This window comes from Trachurus japonicus, chromosome 9 (genome assembly GCF_045865225.1).
Source record: "Trachurus japonicus isolate A0001 chromosome 9, Traja_1.0".
Lineage (NCBI taxonomy): Eukaryota > Metazoa > Chordata > Actinopteri > Carangiformes > Carangidae > Trachurus > Trachurus japonicus.
The window spans coordinates 34,617,514-34,633,664 of NC_140915.1; the positions used below are offsets into that span (position 1 = coordinate 34,617,514).

General features: G+C 40.7%; 1 protein-coding gene across 2 annotated transcripts; it reads left to right on the top strand.

Moving 5' to 3' along the window:
• Positions 1-1,140: 1,140 nt before the first annotated feature.
• LOC146982038 (TNF receptor-associated factor 2-like) lies at positions 1,141-15,501 on the top strand. 2 transcript variants are annotated; one of them, XM_085787623.1, is made up of 10 exons: positions 1,231-1,442; positions 3,735-3,813; positions 5,465-5,563; positions 6,481-6,642; positions 8,546-8,620; positions 8,761-8,835; positions 10,198-10,680; positions 12,737-12,914; positions 13,021-13,169; positions 14,759-15,500. In XM_085787623.1, the coding sequence occupies exons 1-10, from the start codon at positions 1,255-1,257 to the stop codon at positions 14,975-14,977; spliced, it is 1,707 nt and encodes a 568-aa protein (XP_085643749.1). In that variant the 5' UTR covers positions 1,231-1,254; the 3' UTR covers positions 14,978-15,500. The 2 variants fall into 2 exon arrangements, with proteins under 2 accessions (XP_085643748.1, XP_085643749.1); XM_085787622.1 differs by lacking the exon at positions 8,761-8,835 and having other exon boundaries at positions 1,141-1,442; positions 14,759-15,501.
• The last annotated feature ends 650 nt before the right edge of the window (positions 15,502-16,151 follow it).

Sequence of the window (16,151 nt, forward strand, 5' to 3'; positions counted from 1 at the left end):
AAAGCTGATGTTGTGTTTGGGAGAGGAAGGGCATTTAACATTTTTACATTCCAGAATTGGAGGACATTTTATGTCCCACCCCATAATGACCCAATAAATCATACATGAAGTTCCAAAACTTGCAATTGTGGTGAAAAATATAATTATTCTGAGACAAAATATAAAGTTGTGCAAAAATTGGTTTCAAAATATCATTTAAAATACTAAATAACATAGCACCCCCTGGCATTTTTTCTTTTGTCCCACCCTCTTGATGACTAACATGCATAACGTTTCAAATCGTTGTGTTTTTGGTATAATTTTGCTATATTATATGTCTTTTGTAAGTGTTCACTTCAAACACTTAATTTAATCATAAACATATTTCAAATAATAGTAATTTTGCACTGAAGACATAGCTACCACAACATCAAATTATTTTCAAAGTTTTCTTTGTTCCTTCAGATAACTAGTTTGTTCTCAACCATGTATTCCACAGATTCCATCTGTTTCTGCTAAACAGAGGCATTGATTTAGCCCTGTTAACCAGGTTGCACTATTAGTATTGGTAACAGGGTTGCATCAAGCATGACACACAATAGCCTATACACCTTTGATTCCTGAGCTGGAGAGACTATTTGATGATTGCCTGTGTTTATTAAAAATAGCAGAAAATGATCAAATAAAAAATAAAAATGTCCACGTGTTTTGTTCCTAAATAGTAGCCTATCTGTTATGTTTTCTTTTGCTTCTTTTCTCTCAGCCCTACATCACCTGAGTCAGACTGAACAGAAGTGATTCTTTTGTTGGGATGCTGTGCGCGTATTTTTACAGGAAATACACACACAGAGACACACAATCGTATCGAGAAACACAATCAAGAGATATCCTGTAAATTATAATGATATAAAATCACATACAACTTAAAAGGTTATGTTTTTATCTGTAAGCAGGTGGTGTACTTCGTGCTTGCGGCGCCTGGTGGCAGACGTACCAACCTACAAGTGAACGCAGCATCCTCAGCTGTCACTTTTATCGCATCACACACTAAACGCCTGCTTTTTTATTTTTTATTTTATTTTTTGGTGGATGCACATTACGATTAAAACATCGTCATGAGTTCTTGACATCAGCAGGAAGGAATACTCGATCGACAAGAATAAGGAGCCATGGGTCGATTAACGCTAAAAGAAAAATCACATTCAGCAGTGTTTGCTGTCCTGAACACACCCCACTGAAGTACCCCGATATTGTTCAGGGGGGTGGTGGAAAATAATGGCTGCACAGGAACCGTCTCCACCATCTTCCCTGGAAGGCAACAAACCGGGTTTCCCAAAGAAAATCCTGGCCAACAACCTGGAAGACAAGCATCTGTGCAATTCGTGCCAGAAAGTCCTGAGGAGGCCGCTGCAGGCCCAGTGCGGCCACCGCTTCTGCTCCTTCTGCTTCAACAAAATAGTGAGGTGAGTATTATAGTGTCATGGTTGCTAGCCAGCCAGCTAGCTAGGTGTGTGTGTGTAGGTGTGTGTGTGTATACGAGCATCAATACAGCTCAGATTTAACGGCGCCCTGCTTTACTGCTACAGCATGACAGGACAGGACAGGACAGGACAGGACAGATGTTTATGTGTGTGGAACGTTATATTTCTAGTGCCCACGGTTCGCGCAAGTTAAATCCACCGAGCAGCCTCTTTATCCCAATCAAATCTCAACTTGTGTGTCTGGTTAGCCAGCAGCTGTCTGTCTGTTGTCTGTCTGTCTGTCTGTCTGTCCTCTTCGTGGTCAAGTTCCGCAAACCTTGTGGGCTTGAAGTGACCCGGAGGCAGCAGGGTGCAGGTCCAACAAGTTCAACATGACACTGGGTTGTGTTCAGATACACACCAAATATGTGTGCCATTGTTATTTTATTGTATTGTATTTATATTAACGGTTAAAGTCTTTATAGCATATCTCTAAAGTGTCATCCTTTGATATTGAATTGGCGACACATTATTGTATTTTCCGATAAAAGTTTGGAATGACTTGGGCTATTCTCATGTTTGCCATGTCCAGACAAAGCTCCATCAATCCGTGTGCTACTACTTTTTAATATATCTTTATTAAAATGACAATAGTATGACTGAATGTCTCATTTGTTTGTCATCATAATATAATAATCTAGAGATGAATACGTTAAAAATCACAGCTTACTTTTTGTGGTCTGGTTTAACGGTTTAGTGGGGAAAAAACATGATAGTGATGAGATCACTGATTTTCTTCTTACTCTCAGTGCGCATGTGTGTGCTGGACCATAGACCATGTACATCATACTGTATTTCATAATAATAGATAGAATGGAAATTTTTTGCAATTTGTATAGCTCTTTTCAATATAGCCTAAGTCAGATATAAAACATTCAGATAAATCAAAATAAAATGTAAATTAAATTAAACATCACATTTAATTAAAAAATTCTCATGTTAGTTGCCATGTCCAGACAAAGCTCCATCAATCCGTGTGCTACTACTTTTTAATATATATATTTATTAAAATGACAATAATATGACTGAATGTCTGATTTGTTTGTCATCATAATATAATAATCTAGAGATGAATATGTTAAAAATCACAGCTTACTTTTCGTGATCTGGTTTAACGGCTTAGTGGGGGAAAAAATATGATAGTGATGAGATCACTGATTTTCTTCTTTCTCTCAGTGCGCATGTGTGTGCTGGACCATAGACAGTGTATGTTACTGTATTTCATAATAATAGATAATGGAAATGTTGCAATTCATATAGCTCTTTTCAATACAGGTTAGAAATAAAACATTCAGATAAATCAAAATAAAATGTGAAATTAATTAAACATCACTTGTAATTAAAAAAATATGTTCTATAAGTGAAGATAAAATGCAGAACGGGCCCTGTCCCTCGTTTCTAACTAGACCTTGGACTGACTAGCAGTGAGCTACCAGAAGATCTCAGATTGGGTCTTTGTTGTTGGAGGGATAAAGGGACTATAGCCGTAAAAGTAATTACAGCTGAGGGAGATGATTGCTGCCACAGTAAAACCAAATGACCTAAACCTGTGAATACACACTAACTAACTAAACAAACAAAAAAGAACATGAGGAGAACATGTTCTCAGGTACATCCTCTTTGCTTTATTTGTCATTGAGGTGTGTCCAAAACAAGGATTTCCACTTTTTTTTTTTTTTACTCTGAGAGCACCGTTGGAAAGAGTATCTAAAAACTAAACATCAAAATCCGAATCTGACATTTTAACCAAAAAACATGTGAAACTCTCACCAGAAAAAGCTCTTGGTCATGATTCAGTCATAAACCTAGATAGATAGATCAGAAGTCTGACCTTTTGTGAAGAGAGCTGAAGATGAACAAAGCCTGAGTGGATCTGCCGAGAGATGAGATAAACTTCCCAAATCCATGTGTGCACAGCTCCTGGAGACTCACTGAAGAGTTTGATACTAGGTTTCACTTTCTGATGAATATTGAATGTAGAGTAATGGGCCAAAATTACAATTTTATCAATTTCTAAGTATGCTTTTGTTGTTGTTTGGAAAAGTTCACCATCAAACTTGTTTCAGATTTGTACCTCTCAGTGACAGTGATTCATTGCAGTATCCCGCCTGCTGTCAGTCACAGGCCACAGTGTTTGGATAATAATGATGCTATATCAGGTATATATATGTCGGCCGTCACGTGATTGGCCAGTGTCTATCATAATGTCAGTGTGTGTTTTTTCCTCCCTTTAAGTTCCGGACCACAGAAATGCAGTGCCTGCATCAAAGAAGACTTATTTGAGGAACCCACCTCTATTCTGAAGCAAGGTGGTGTAAGTATATGTTTACATTTACATCCATAGCTTACCAGCATCAGCATGTAATGAGGAGTCTTGAAGGAGTTCAGAGGTGCTGAGCACTTATTGCTGTTTTGCCTACAGCAGCATCTATATTGGGTTTAGGTCAGGTGACAGATAACACTTTGGTTTCAGTTAACACTTTTGTGTTTACAACATAACGTCATATATGTCCCTTCATAGTTTTGATGTCTTCAGTATGAATCTACAACATAGAAAATTATAGAAAATAAAGAAAAAACATTTAATTAGAAGGCGTGTCCAAACTTCTGACTGGTAGTGTAAGTTCCTTAGAAATAACCCAGAGAGTCGCCACTAGCGTTTGTAAGATCTAATGTTCTGGAGTGACGAGGCAACACAGTAAAATCCCTGTATTGTAGGGATGGGTTGGGTGGTATCCAGATGTTGATACCATTAAAGGAGAATTCCGGTCATTTTTGACCCTTAAATCGTTGTCCTGATGGTCACCCAGTGTTGGGGGGAGCAAAAAACGCGACTAAAATTGATAACGGGGGCAATTTTTTCAACCACAACAAACACTCAAAAAACAATCAAATATCTATGGTACATGACTGGAATCCTTATGACACACCACTGAACTCATATAGTGTACAGTATAAACAGTATAAACTTTGTGTTTTTGCATGTAGTCACTCACCTCAGACAGCCGAACTCTGAAACAGACATGATGTGCATGTGACTACATGCAAAAACACAAAGTTTATACTGTAAAAAACTTTTCTCCTCCGAGGCAGCTGAGTGCATTTATGCCCCGACAGAGCGCATTTATGTCCCGGCTGCACTCTGTCCGTCAGACATGACGTCATTTTATTTTTATCAAAGTAATCAGTTACCTGAGTAAGACCAGGTTAGGTTACTCGTTTAGAAAATTATTTGAAATGCCCATCCCTAGCAGCAGCTAGACCCTGTGTGTTTTTATAACATCGGCAAGAAAAATGGTACATGGTAAATGGTAAATGGTAAAACATGGTAACTATAGCAACATAATGTTTCAAATCTAGCCAAGGTTTTTGCAGAAGTTGTGTTTTTCTTGAGGACTAACTCTAACAACTATGTGTGCGGCTTGCCGTCTTTTCCTCTCTCTTCTCTGAGCCGTCAACAACCATCAACTTTATCAATCTCTCCAAAGGAAAACATTCTACTACTGGAATAAAATAGAAAACTCAACCGCACACATGTAGGTGCTGGACATACACTCATTATTTAGGCAGTAAAATAAATGATATTTAGTAGGTAATATATCAGGCCCCTATATGAGTGCGCTGCATATTTTTTTAATAACGGTAATGAAACTGATACCGTTGCTGTTTTAATATACCGCGGTATACCATATTACCGTATTACCTCCCAACCCTTCTGCATTAGCTCTTTGTGACTAGGTTGTGATGGTGCAGTAGTAACAGTAGGTGTAGGAGCTGCAGCCCCGTGTCCCTAGAAAGACCGTACGACGTGCTGGAGAAATTAGAGCCAGGAGAGAAAAGTGAGCTTCAAGCAGCTTGGCTGTCAGTAAACCGATGCACAGGGTTGTGTAACTCTGCACCTCAGACTGTAACTGAAGACACCAAGCAGACAACACTGACACGGCAACCTCTGCTTTTCCATCCAGGCGTTCCCAGACAATGCCGCTCGGAGAGAAGTGGAGGCCCTGGCGGCCGTCTGTCCCAATGAGGGGTGCACATGGACGGGAACCATCAAAGAATTTGAGGTGCATATTTATGGAGAATCAATAACGCCACTGATCATATCTTGTCACTTGAGCTCTGCATGTGCAAAATTACACTGATACACACAGAAGGGCTGCATATAAACCAGAAGCAAGGTTTAACATTAAAGGGACATTGTGTAACTTCTCCTGTTATCTATTCACGAAAATCGATTATTTCATTCAAAAGTCTGTTTTTCATGAATCAGTAATCCCCCCCATCAATAAACTGAAGTGTTCCTTTCAGCTCTGAATGAGCCGTTCATATCATTCATATCTACATGGAGCGGGTAAGCTCGGTGCTGGCTGCCATGTGGTGTCTCCATGTTTTTACGTTCAGTGGCAGCGTGACGGTAGGAAACCACGGAAACTCAGCAGAGACACCGGAGCTGTCGGCTCAGGTCGAGGTGGCGTCTGTGAAAAGTCACCGCGGTAACGCAGTGAGGAGGAATGGAGCGTTACACTGATGCTGCATTCACCTGTAGTCGGGCAGACGGCCGTCGGTAACAAACCAGATGTCATTTTTGTCACAGAAGTCCAGAGAAAGCCAGTAAAATGTGGGTCAGGTAAACAATACGACATCGCCATGACAACATATTGTCACGTGTATTGTTTTGCCTCATGCTGACGGACCACTTGTTTACATAGAGGCTTGTTTATACCGTTACGTGCAGCGGCTGTCGTCCGTCTGCCGTCTGCCCAATTTCACGTGAATGCAGCATGAAAAATACCATTGAGTTGCTTGCGATATACAGTACAACCGCAACGCTAGATGGGAGTAATTCCTACACAATGTACCTTTAAGTCTTCAAATTTCATGCAGAGTCATTTTGGTATCTAGGTCAAGTCTGAAGTACGTCCATGCTCATAGTACGATAAACTGCAACAAAAAAATGCTGAAAATGTTTGTTGTGCTGCAGGCTGGGCACGAAGGGAACTGTGACTTCATGATCATCCTGTGTCCCTCCTGTAAAGAGCTGATGAGAGCCAACGAGCAGGAGCGCCACAACGAGAGGGAGTGTCCAGAGAGGACGCTCAACTGCAAATACTGCAAAGAACCCTTCTTACTGAAGAACATCAAGGTCAGGCTGCCCTGTGCTACCGGAGCCAAACACCGTCTGTCTCTAGGGCGTGGTAGACAGGACTTAAAGACAGGAATGTCAACAAACACAATGCTCAACTAACTGAACCCATGAGTCCTGTTTACATCTTGTTAATGTCCAGACTTTGAATCATTTTAGTCATTTAAATTACAGTAGAAAGAAGCCATTAGCTATTCTAGCAGTTAAGGTGACCCAACGTCCTCTTTAGCCTGGACATGTCCACTTTTCACATCCTGTCTGGTATGAATTAGTGAAAAGGTCCGGTTTTCATTGTTTTTGAATTTGAATTTATTTTAGAAGGTGTGTAAAAAAAAAAATATATATATATATATACATATATGTATACATATATATACTGTGTGTATATAAAAACAAAAAATAATAATATAAGAATCATTAAATCAGAATATGCACAAGATTGAAAAAGGAGTGGGAAGAAGTACTTTTTAAAATAAATTCCCACCCCTTTCTACTCATCGTGGTTTATATCTATCTACTACGTAAATATCCATATCAATATACATACGGTATACTACATATTTATCCATATCAATAAACATATGTACCACATCCGTTAAAATGTATAAACACATATATACTACACATATATATCCATATCAAGTTATAATAATAAGTACATTTTTTTGACTGGCGCTTTGCACAGGATACTAGGGTACTTTGGTGTGTGTGAGCAAGCTGCTCCAATGTAATAACAAAATGCTGCAGTGTGAGGCTGTCCTGGTAGCTCCCCTGCTAGAGCAAGAACCGCTAAGGCTGAGTCCTTTCGCAGGTTCGAGTCCGGCCCGGGCATAACTGTAGCTGTGCAGATGAGTTACAGAAAAAAGTCCTCACTTACCGTCCTGGTCAGGACAAATGTTTCATAGGTTGATTTTCCAATACAGATTTTTTTATTTGTGTACAACTGAGACTTGTTAAACTGAGATTATTTTTGGCATAATTCAGCATGTTGAATAACGTCTGAGCTTGTGTCATGAGAGATATTAGTTCTATTATTATTTTTTAGTATAGTATAATTTGGGGCTTTTTGTGCCTTTGTGGGATAGTACAGTTGAGAGAGACAAGAAATGGAGAGGCAGAGGGAGGGGGAATGACAAGAAGTAAAGGGCCGCCCGATGCAGGATTTGAACCGGGGCTGACTGCAGCGACCACTGTAGCCTCTGCATATGGGGTGCCAGCTCAACCCACTATGTTGTATTATTACGTAATTTTCTATCCAAACAGACAAGGCATAATATAAATATATTAAAGTTATAAGGCATCTTTGTGTAAACTTAAAAAATCATTAAAGGGATAGTTCAACATTTTTGGCAAATTGGCCTATTGCCATAATCCCTATCCCTTTGACTAACATGTAGAGTTATTATATCACACACACACATTCTGATGTGTTTGGCTTACAACAGTGTAACACTGCACATGTCTGGGTCCTTAGCTTCCCATGACATTTGCTGTTCCACGGCTAATTTATGAACCCTGGGCCTGAGCTGTCAGCTGAGCTGGGACAGGTATCTCACTGTTGTGTTGCCATGGTGCCAACAGTGGAGTCACAGTGTCCTCTAGTGGACAGATTATGTAGAGTATCCACTCTCCTCACTATCCCGTTATATACTAAAGAACAAGTGAATAAATCAGTGTAGTTGGTGCAGGATCATTGTGCGCAAGCAAAATCTTACAATGAACCAATGCCTCAAAGTATTTGTGGTCAGATTATTCTGATTAAAAAATGGCTAAATATGATTTTATTTAGAGCTGAACTAGTAGAAACACAAGAGAAGCTGCTTGAAAAGTCAGAAAATACTGCACCATGACATGATGTTGCTTTTAATGTGAATTAACTGTACTCCCTGTTTTCCTCTTTCAGGCTCATGATGAAATCTGTCCAAAGTACCCGATGATTTGTGAAGGTTGTGCAAAGAAAAAGATCCCCAGAGAAAAGGTATCACACACATTTATTTCCATCGAATATTCATAATTCTGTCAGATTGATCACATCTAACCATTTAGCTAGGGATCAACTCCCACAGCGTCCCTTTCTGTAGGTCATTAGCTTCTTTGTTTTGTTTTTTTGTTTTGCAGTATGTGGACCATATTAAGTTCTGCAGTAAATTTAAAGCACCATGCAGATTTCATGTTGTTGGCTGCGATACGTCTGTAAGTAGAGATTTTTGTCATAATTTACAAGAACAGAGAGAGAGAGATGCAGGAGTTTAGTTTACATACTGATGTTTTATCTAAAAAGGTGAAAGTGTACTAGTGACATGATTAGCTCTGATGTGTTATGAAAAAGTAAAATTACATAGTTTTTATAAAAGAAAGATTTTTTCTTTTCGAAACTTACATGGCGGTCTGGCTGCCGTTGGATATCTCAATTACTTTAAATTTTAGAAACACAAAAAATAAGCAGCATCAGTGGCAGTGACAGTCACAGCGTCAGACAGAGGATTGAGACTGACGCAGCAGAACCTCACAGATCCAGTTTGGTTTCCACACATTCGTCCCATTTGGTGCCGTTGTTTCTCATTATGCAGCTCAACACTCAGAGATTTGAATGTTATCTCTTAAACTCCACAACCCCCAACGTACTACAGTACATTTACTTACATGTCAAGCTTGTAGCCTTTAGAGCAGGGGTGCCAAACATGCGGCCCACGGGCCAAAACCGACCCGCCAGAGGGTCTGATTGGTCCCACGATGGCAAGGCAGGGCAAATTTGTTTTTATTGCACAATTCATATACCAGGTGATTCAAAGTGCTTTACAGTGGCATATAATAAATTTAAATCAAAAACAGAAAGAAATAAGACAATTAAAGACAACATGAGATAATAATAGCTATTAGAATGACAAAAATCATTAAAATATTAAAATCAAATCAGAAAAAAGATGCATAATATTGTTGAAATTGCACATTTTATCAAATAATTTCAAGTTGTTCAGAAAGGACAGTTCATTAACTGTAAACATCTTAATAATACTAATAGTTGTACAAAGGGTCAGATTTAGAGTTCTTCTTACTTATAGGTTATAATGCTGTTATTTTACTTCAGATCAATGTGCTGTATGTTGCCCTTGAACTAAAATGAGTTTGCCCCCCCTGCTGCTTCAGAGCCACTCATTAACCTCCGTTCATGTCATTAACCCAGGGCATCACTAACTTTCCCAACCAACTAAAAACAACACAACGATTTGTATCTCAGACAAACTGACACAGACATGCAGGTTCACTCTGAAACAAAGACTAGTGAGCTTCTTCTTAAAGCAACACTATGTCGTTTTTCAACCTTAAAATATTTAACATGTCAGATCTGTTTCCACTAGTGTTGCTCAGTATCAGTGTACACAAAGCTGTAGAATACTTTTGTAGTGTATGTTTCTATAAATAGTCTTTAGATACTTCTTTATTCTGTGCTTTAACTATAATCTTCTGCACACACATCCTTAAGATGTCATTCCTGCTGGATGTGTGTGATTCAAGTCTCATGTGTTTCTGCTTGTATGTCTTTTTGATTCCAAGGTGGAGAAAGAGAAGATTCATGACCATGAGCGCCAGTGCTCCTATGAGCACCTCAACCTCCTCCTGCACTTCATCATGGGCATCAAGGTGAGCCTGGAGAGCCTGCAGCCTCAGAGCCTGGAGGTGGCCAGCCACAAGCTGCAGGAGCTGCACCAGTCCCTCAGAGACCTGGAGCTGAAGATGAGCCAGCTGGGCGCGGGGGGAGCAGCTCCCCTGCAGGGCGCCTGCGCCCCCGCCCTGGCCACCTCCTTCACCCCGCTGCCCAGCGCCGTGGGCGCGGCCCTGGAGTTACAGCTCCAGAGTGAAAAGACCAAAGTGGTGGAGCTGAGCCGGCGCTGCCAGGAACTGGAGCTCAAAGTCAGCACCTTCGAGAACATCGTCTGCGTCCTCAACAGGGAGATGGAGCGCTCCTGCACCACCATGGAGGCCTACAACCGCCAGCACCGACTGGACCAGGACAAGATCGAGATCCTCAACAACAAGGTGACTAAACAACATGAGCTGTCAAAACCCTGTTGGACCCCTAAGATACTTTTCTTTCCCAGAGGGCCATACTGACTGACTGGAATCAAATTGAAACATGAAATACATGTTGCCGCATTATGGCAAACTACATGACCTGGTGTAGCCTCGTAAACCAGCCTCTCCCGGAAATGCATTTCATTTCATTTCACAGGGAGAGTCTGGCCTCATTCCCCCTGTAAGCGTATGGGGTGGGCGGGAGTAGTAGCGTTGACAGACAACCCCATTCAGCCAATCAGCAAGTTGGTATATCAAACTTTTGCCGAATCCAGTTGGAAGAACAGCGAAAACGTCTTTTCCTTCAAGAAACTCAACAAGCGCCGACTCTTGCTCTTGTTTAATTGTAATGGATGGTATTTCAGTAAGAATTTCCCTTATTGCTGTTTTTAGGCTGCTACTGCTAGATACTGTAGCTCCGCCATGTTTGTTGTGGTAAGAGTCGCGCAGTGTAGTGACGGGGCTTTGCACTAGAGCTGTGCGATACTGCAAAATTTGGTATCGATCCAATACCAAGTAAATACAGGGCCAGTATTGCCGATACCGATACCAATACCAATACTTTTTACTACTACCATCTACATGCATCATCTATATGCAAATTTGAATGAAAACTTCAATTTTCATGATTATTTAATTATTTTGTAAGTTTTCCTTTAATTAATCATGTCTATGATGATAATAAAACACAGGACAAAGTTGTCTTATTCTATTAATCAGTCTGCTAAATTACTGTGATCACCAATTACACTGAAAAATAACATTAGCTGTAAAAAAAAACTCCAAACGTCACTCCTCTTCTGCTCTGCACAATCATGAAGCCACAGCAGTGCACTGCTCGCCTCGCAGTGAGTGAGTGAAAGTGGAGGGGGGGAGCGGAGGAAAGGGGAGGGGCTAATTGAGCATGAGTGAAGTGAGAGAAGAGCGGTGTTGTACGGCCCGTCGGTCACTTTGTAAATGCCTGGAGTTGTACAGAAGAGAAAGTGAAACTTAAGAATCGATCTCATCACACAAGTATCGATCAATACCCAATACCAACGTTAGTATCGATACTATCGATATTTTAAATCGATCCGCCCACCCCTACTTTGCACCAGTCGGTCCCTGATTGGCCAACGTGCTGTGTCAATCACAGAAATCTGAGCAGCGACGCTGATTGGCTCGGCCTTCTGAGGGTTTCAGGCCATGAATGAGGACAGACTCTCCATGGGAAATGAAATGAAATGCATTTCCGGGAGAGGCTGGTTCACGAGGCTAGAACTGGTGGAGATGGTTGTTATATAATAGACTGTTCCTCAGCCCAGAAGACCTGGGTCCTTGTTGCAACAACCAGTAACTTTCTGTTTCTATGTGTAAGTCCAGTGTACTCTGAGTACTCATGTGCTGGGCTGCAGGTCAGTGAGCACTGGATGACGGTGCTGTTACCGTTGCCGTTGAGGAAACCGATGGTGCCGTAGCCATCCAGAGCTCGTCTTCAGAGAGAGCTAGGGGTGGGCATTGCCAAGGACGATAGGATACGCATCACGATACTTGAGTCATGATACGATATGATATTGCGACATCCAAAGTTTGCGATATATTGCGATATTCTACATAGTTCACTGAAAAATGTAAAAGGCATTATGCATCTTAAAATCCGAGTTGTATGTACATCAGATGATAGTGATAATTCATGGGACAAACTGAGTCAAAACAATGTGATTCAAATTATCCATGCCATTTTATTGTAACTATACAAGCGCAAGTTCCAACAACATATTTGCATGAACAACACACTGTCTGACGTAGCAGTACAGTGACACCTCGCGGAGCAGAGGTGCGGAAGTTGTACTGGATTTACGTCTGAAACATGATTTATTATCGATATATCGATGTATCGTATCGCGATACAAAATATTGCGATATATTGCCGTATCGATATTTTTGCCCACCCCTAGAGAGCATTATCAAACTGAGGTCAAACTGAAGACTCAGACTGCGTGCCAGATGACTCCACACTCATGTGCTACTGTGCTTGCAGGTGCGTCAGCTGGAGAGGACGGTGAGCCTCAGAGACTTGTCCATCGTGGAGATGGAGGGCAAAATGAGGGAGATGTCTGCCGCCACGTACGACGGCATCTTCGTCTGGAAGATCTCGGATTTCACCAAGAAGAGGCAAGATGCCGTGGCCGGCCGGGCCCCCGCCATGTTCTCTCCTGGTAACAGCTTTTGTATGATGGCTATTAACATGTTGACTTATAATCCAGACGGTGACGAGGCAGCAGTGAATAACAGACACGATTATACTTTAATGGTGTTTTCCAGCCTTTTATACCAGTAAGTACGGCTACAAGATGTGTCTGCGGATCTACCTGAACGGAGACGGGACCGGCCGCGGCACCCACCTGTCTCTGTTCTTTGTGGTGATGAGAGGACACAGCGACGCTCTCCTCAAGTGGCCTTTTAACCAGAAGGTAATACAGTACTCACTAGAATCCTCTAAACACAGCATTGTTATATGACTCATTGTTTGGAACTGAGTCCATTCATAAAACTAAAGCTGGAAGTTTATCATTGAAAATATAGACATTAAGGCTTAGAAAACTGGTTAAATGTTAAATGCCTAATAAATAATAGGGTATTTTCTCCTAATAATATATAATTTAACACATATTAAGCTTCAATATTAATAATTGTCAAACATGCACAGGATTGATTAAAATTTGATTTTTATTTATTTTGAAGTGCTGCTTTTGACTTCCTAGCTAAATTATTTCCTCAGATAAATAAAAGTGGGTCCCCGATAACGGACATGACAGGTGGATAAACCTCTAGTGCCTATTTGCAACCATTTGTTGCTCTCATCCAAAGTATTTGATCCATTCATTCTGATCTCAGGCTTTTATTGCATATGATGCCTTCAAATATTTCACAATAAAAGCCCTGTTTAGAAATGTTTCAGTATGTAATAATTTGAAATGGTAACAGGAAATACAAAACTTAAGTGACTTTTTAATTCCAGAACCACCCTGTTCTCAGCGGGGTTGTATTTAAAGGGATACGCCAACATTTTTTTTTCGTGTCTTGCCTCACTCCCGAGTCCATGACAAGCAGATAGACACCATCCTTCTGACTGTGTGTGCTGTAACAAGGGAGATACGGACAGGGCTGGCGTACTGCTAATTAGTTTAGCCCAAACGCTGGAAGCGCATAGGTAGTGTTAGCCTGCCTCCACCTAAAGTCATCAGAGACACTCTTCAGCAACTCTAAACGGAAACCGGCGGGCCGATCTTCGTCTCAGAGCTGACAAAACTCTCCAGTAAGGCATCTTGAGCGGTCAAATGCCGGTTAGGGATCGGTCAAAACGGAGGGTTCAAGCAAAAACGGTTTATTTTGGTTCAAGCTAGCTACATCGAGGGTAGGTTAGGTTAGCTTCCTATTTCAAAGTAAAAGCACAAATTCTATCGTCATGGTTTTCTGTATGTAAAGGACAACGAGTGTTTTATTTTGTGAAAGTAACCCGGAAGTGCGTTGGTCACAACGGCTAGCTCGAGTAGCGCCGAATTCGTCCGAACAAAATTGTAAACAGCTGGTATTTAGACAAATTAACGACACACTGCTGATCTAAACGGCTACTTAAAAATGTTTGAAACGTCGACAAAATGATATATTTACAGAGTTTAGAGCTAAAATGAAATCAGCTTCTGACTGCTGATTTCGGCTCGGGTAGGCAGGCTAACACTACACTTCCAGCGTCTGAGCTAAGCTAATTAGCGGTGCGCCAGCTCTGCCCGTATCTCCCTTGTTACTGCACGAACAGTCGAAAGGATGGTGTCTATCTGCTTGTCATGGACTCGGGAGTAAGGCAAGACACGAAAAAAAAAATTGGCGTATCCCTTTAAACAAATTTTTATTTAACTCTATTCACTTCAATTTTCTCTGACTCATTATAAAATCTGAATACATAGTCAATCATATTATAACTATGCGTGTCATTGTGCTAAAAGTGGAAGTGCTGTAGTGGGTCAGGATGTAAGGCTAGACTCCCAACATGTGTACCCAGGTCACCCTAATGCTGCTCGACCAGAACAACAGGGAGCACATTATCGACGCCTTCCGGCCCGACATCTCCTCCTCGTCCTTCCAGAGGCCCGTCAGTGACATGAACATCGCCAGCGGCTGCCCGCTCTTCTGTCCGCTCTCCAAACTGGACTCTAAAAACTCCTACATACGAGACGACACCATCTTCATCAAGGCCATTGTAGACCTCACTGGACTCTAGACAGGAGACGAGAGCATTAACCCAGCCCTGCCTTTTTTGTTGCTACTAACCTGTTTTAAATCAACAGGCCTTTTGTTACCACCAGTGGTTGACAGTTGTCTTCTGGGGGTCTAGTCCAGAGGGACGGTGGCGATGTGGGAGAGCAGAGCAGGAGACGTCACTTCTTTTTTTTAGCCACCTGTCACCGTGGCTGTAGATTTCAAAACCTCATCGACCATGGTAACCCAATTTTTATCCAGTCAAAAAATTGATTATTACAAAAGTCAATGGAAGACTTCATACAAAACAGTATATACCCCAACATGTGGCTGGTGACAAGTGTTTATTTCCCACCCTGCAGAAGACACAGAGTGTTTGAACTCATAGAAGCATTCCAAAACATAGGTAGAATATTACTTGTGAACTAACTAGAAAACTATGGTACTGTCTCTAATCTCTAGTGATCATCCTATGGCTTTGTTTACCATAGATGAGGCTCAACATGTTCTGTATGAAGAAAAGTTACCTTTTTTTTTTCTTTTTCTTTTTTTTAAACCTTTTTTTTATTGGTTTGGAACTTTCTGTCCATTCACACGTCTATGACAGAATCTTAGGGCCACATTGTGGGAAATACAAAAAGAACACATTTTGAGAATAAAGTCACGATATTACAGGAATAAAGTAATAGAGAATAAAAATCACAGTATTTCAAGAAATAAAGTTGTATTGCAAGAATAAAGTTGCAAATTTTCAAGAAAAAAAAGATGACACTATTATGAGAATAAAATTGTAATTTCAGGTTGTGTGTAATGTAAGAAAAGGAAAATATCAAAAGCTTTAAAATGATTTACACTGAGCCTCCTGAGTTGTACTGTAACTGATTAATATCCAAAAATTAGGAGATTCAGAATCCTTCGGCATCATCATCATCATCACCATGAAAGATTGTGAAGGAGCTACTCTCTGCTTGCAGAAACAGCAGCTCACTGTCCTTTCACATTTGTTAGGTTGTAATATTCCTAGAAATGATGACTTTATTCTCATAATAATGACTTTTTTTCTTAATTCATGTTCCAAATTCTGACTTTATTCTCAAAATGTCTTTTTTTCCCCGACATAACTGCCCTAATTCTCTGTTGTGACATCCAAATGCTGGTTGTGCTGCAACTAAAAACGATCCTCCTGTGACAAAAGC

Coding starts and splice junctions, on each gene's coding strand:
- LOC146982038 (XM_085787623.1), top strand. CDS start 1,255: ATGGCTGCACAGGAACCGTCTCCACCATCTTCCCTGGAAGGCAACAAA. Junction 5,564..6,480: donor GAACCATCAAAGAATTTGAG/GTGCATATTTAT, acceptor GTTGTGCTGCAG/GCTGGGCACGAAGGGAACTG. Junction 13,170..14,758: donor AGTGGCCTTTTAACCAGAAG/GTAATACAGTAC, acceptor ATGTGTACCCAG/GTCACCCTAATGCTGCTCGA.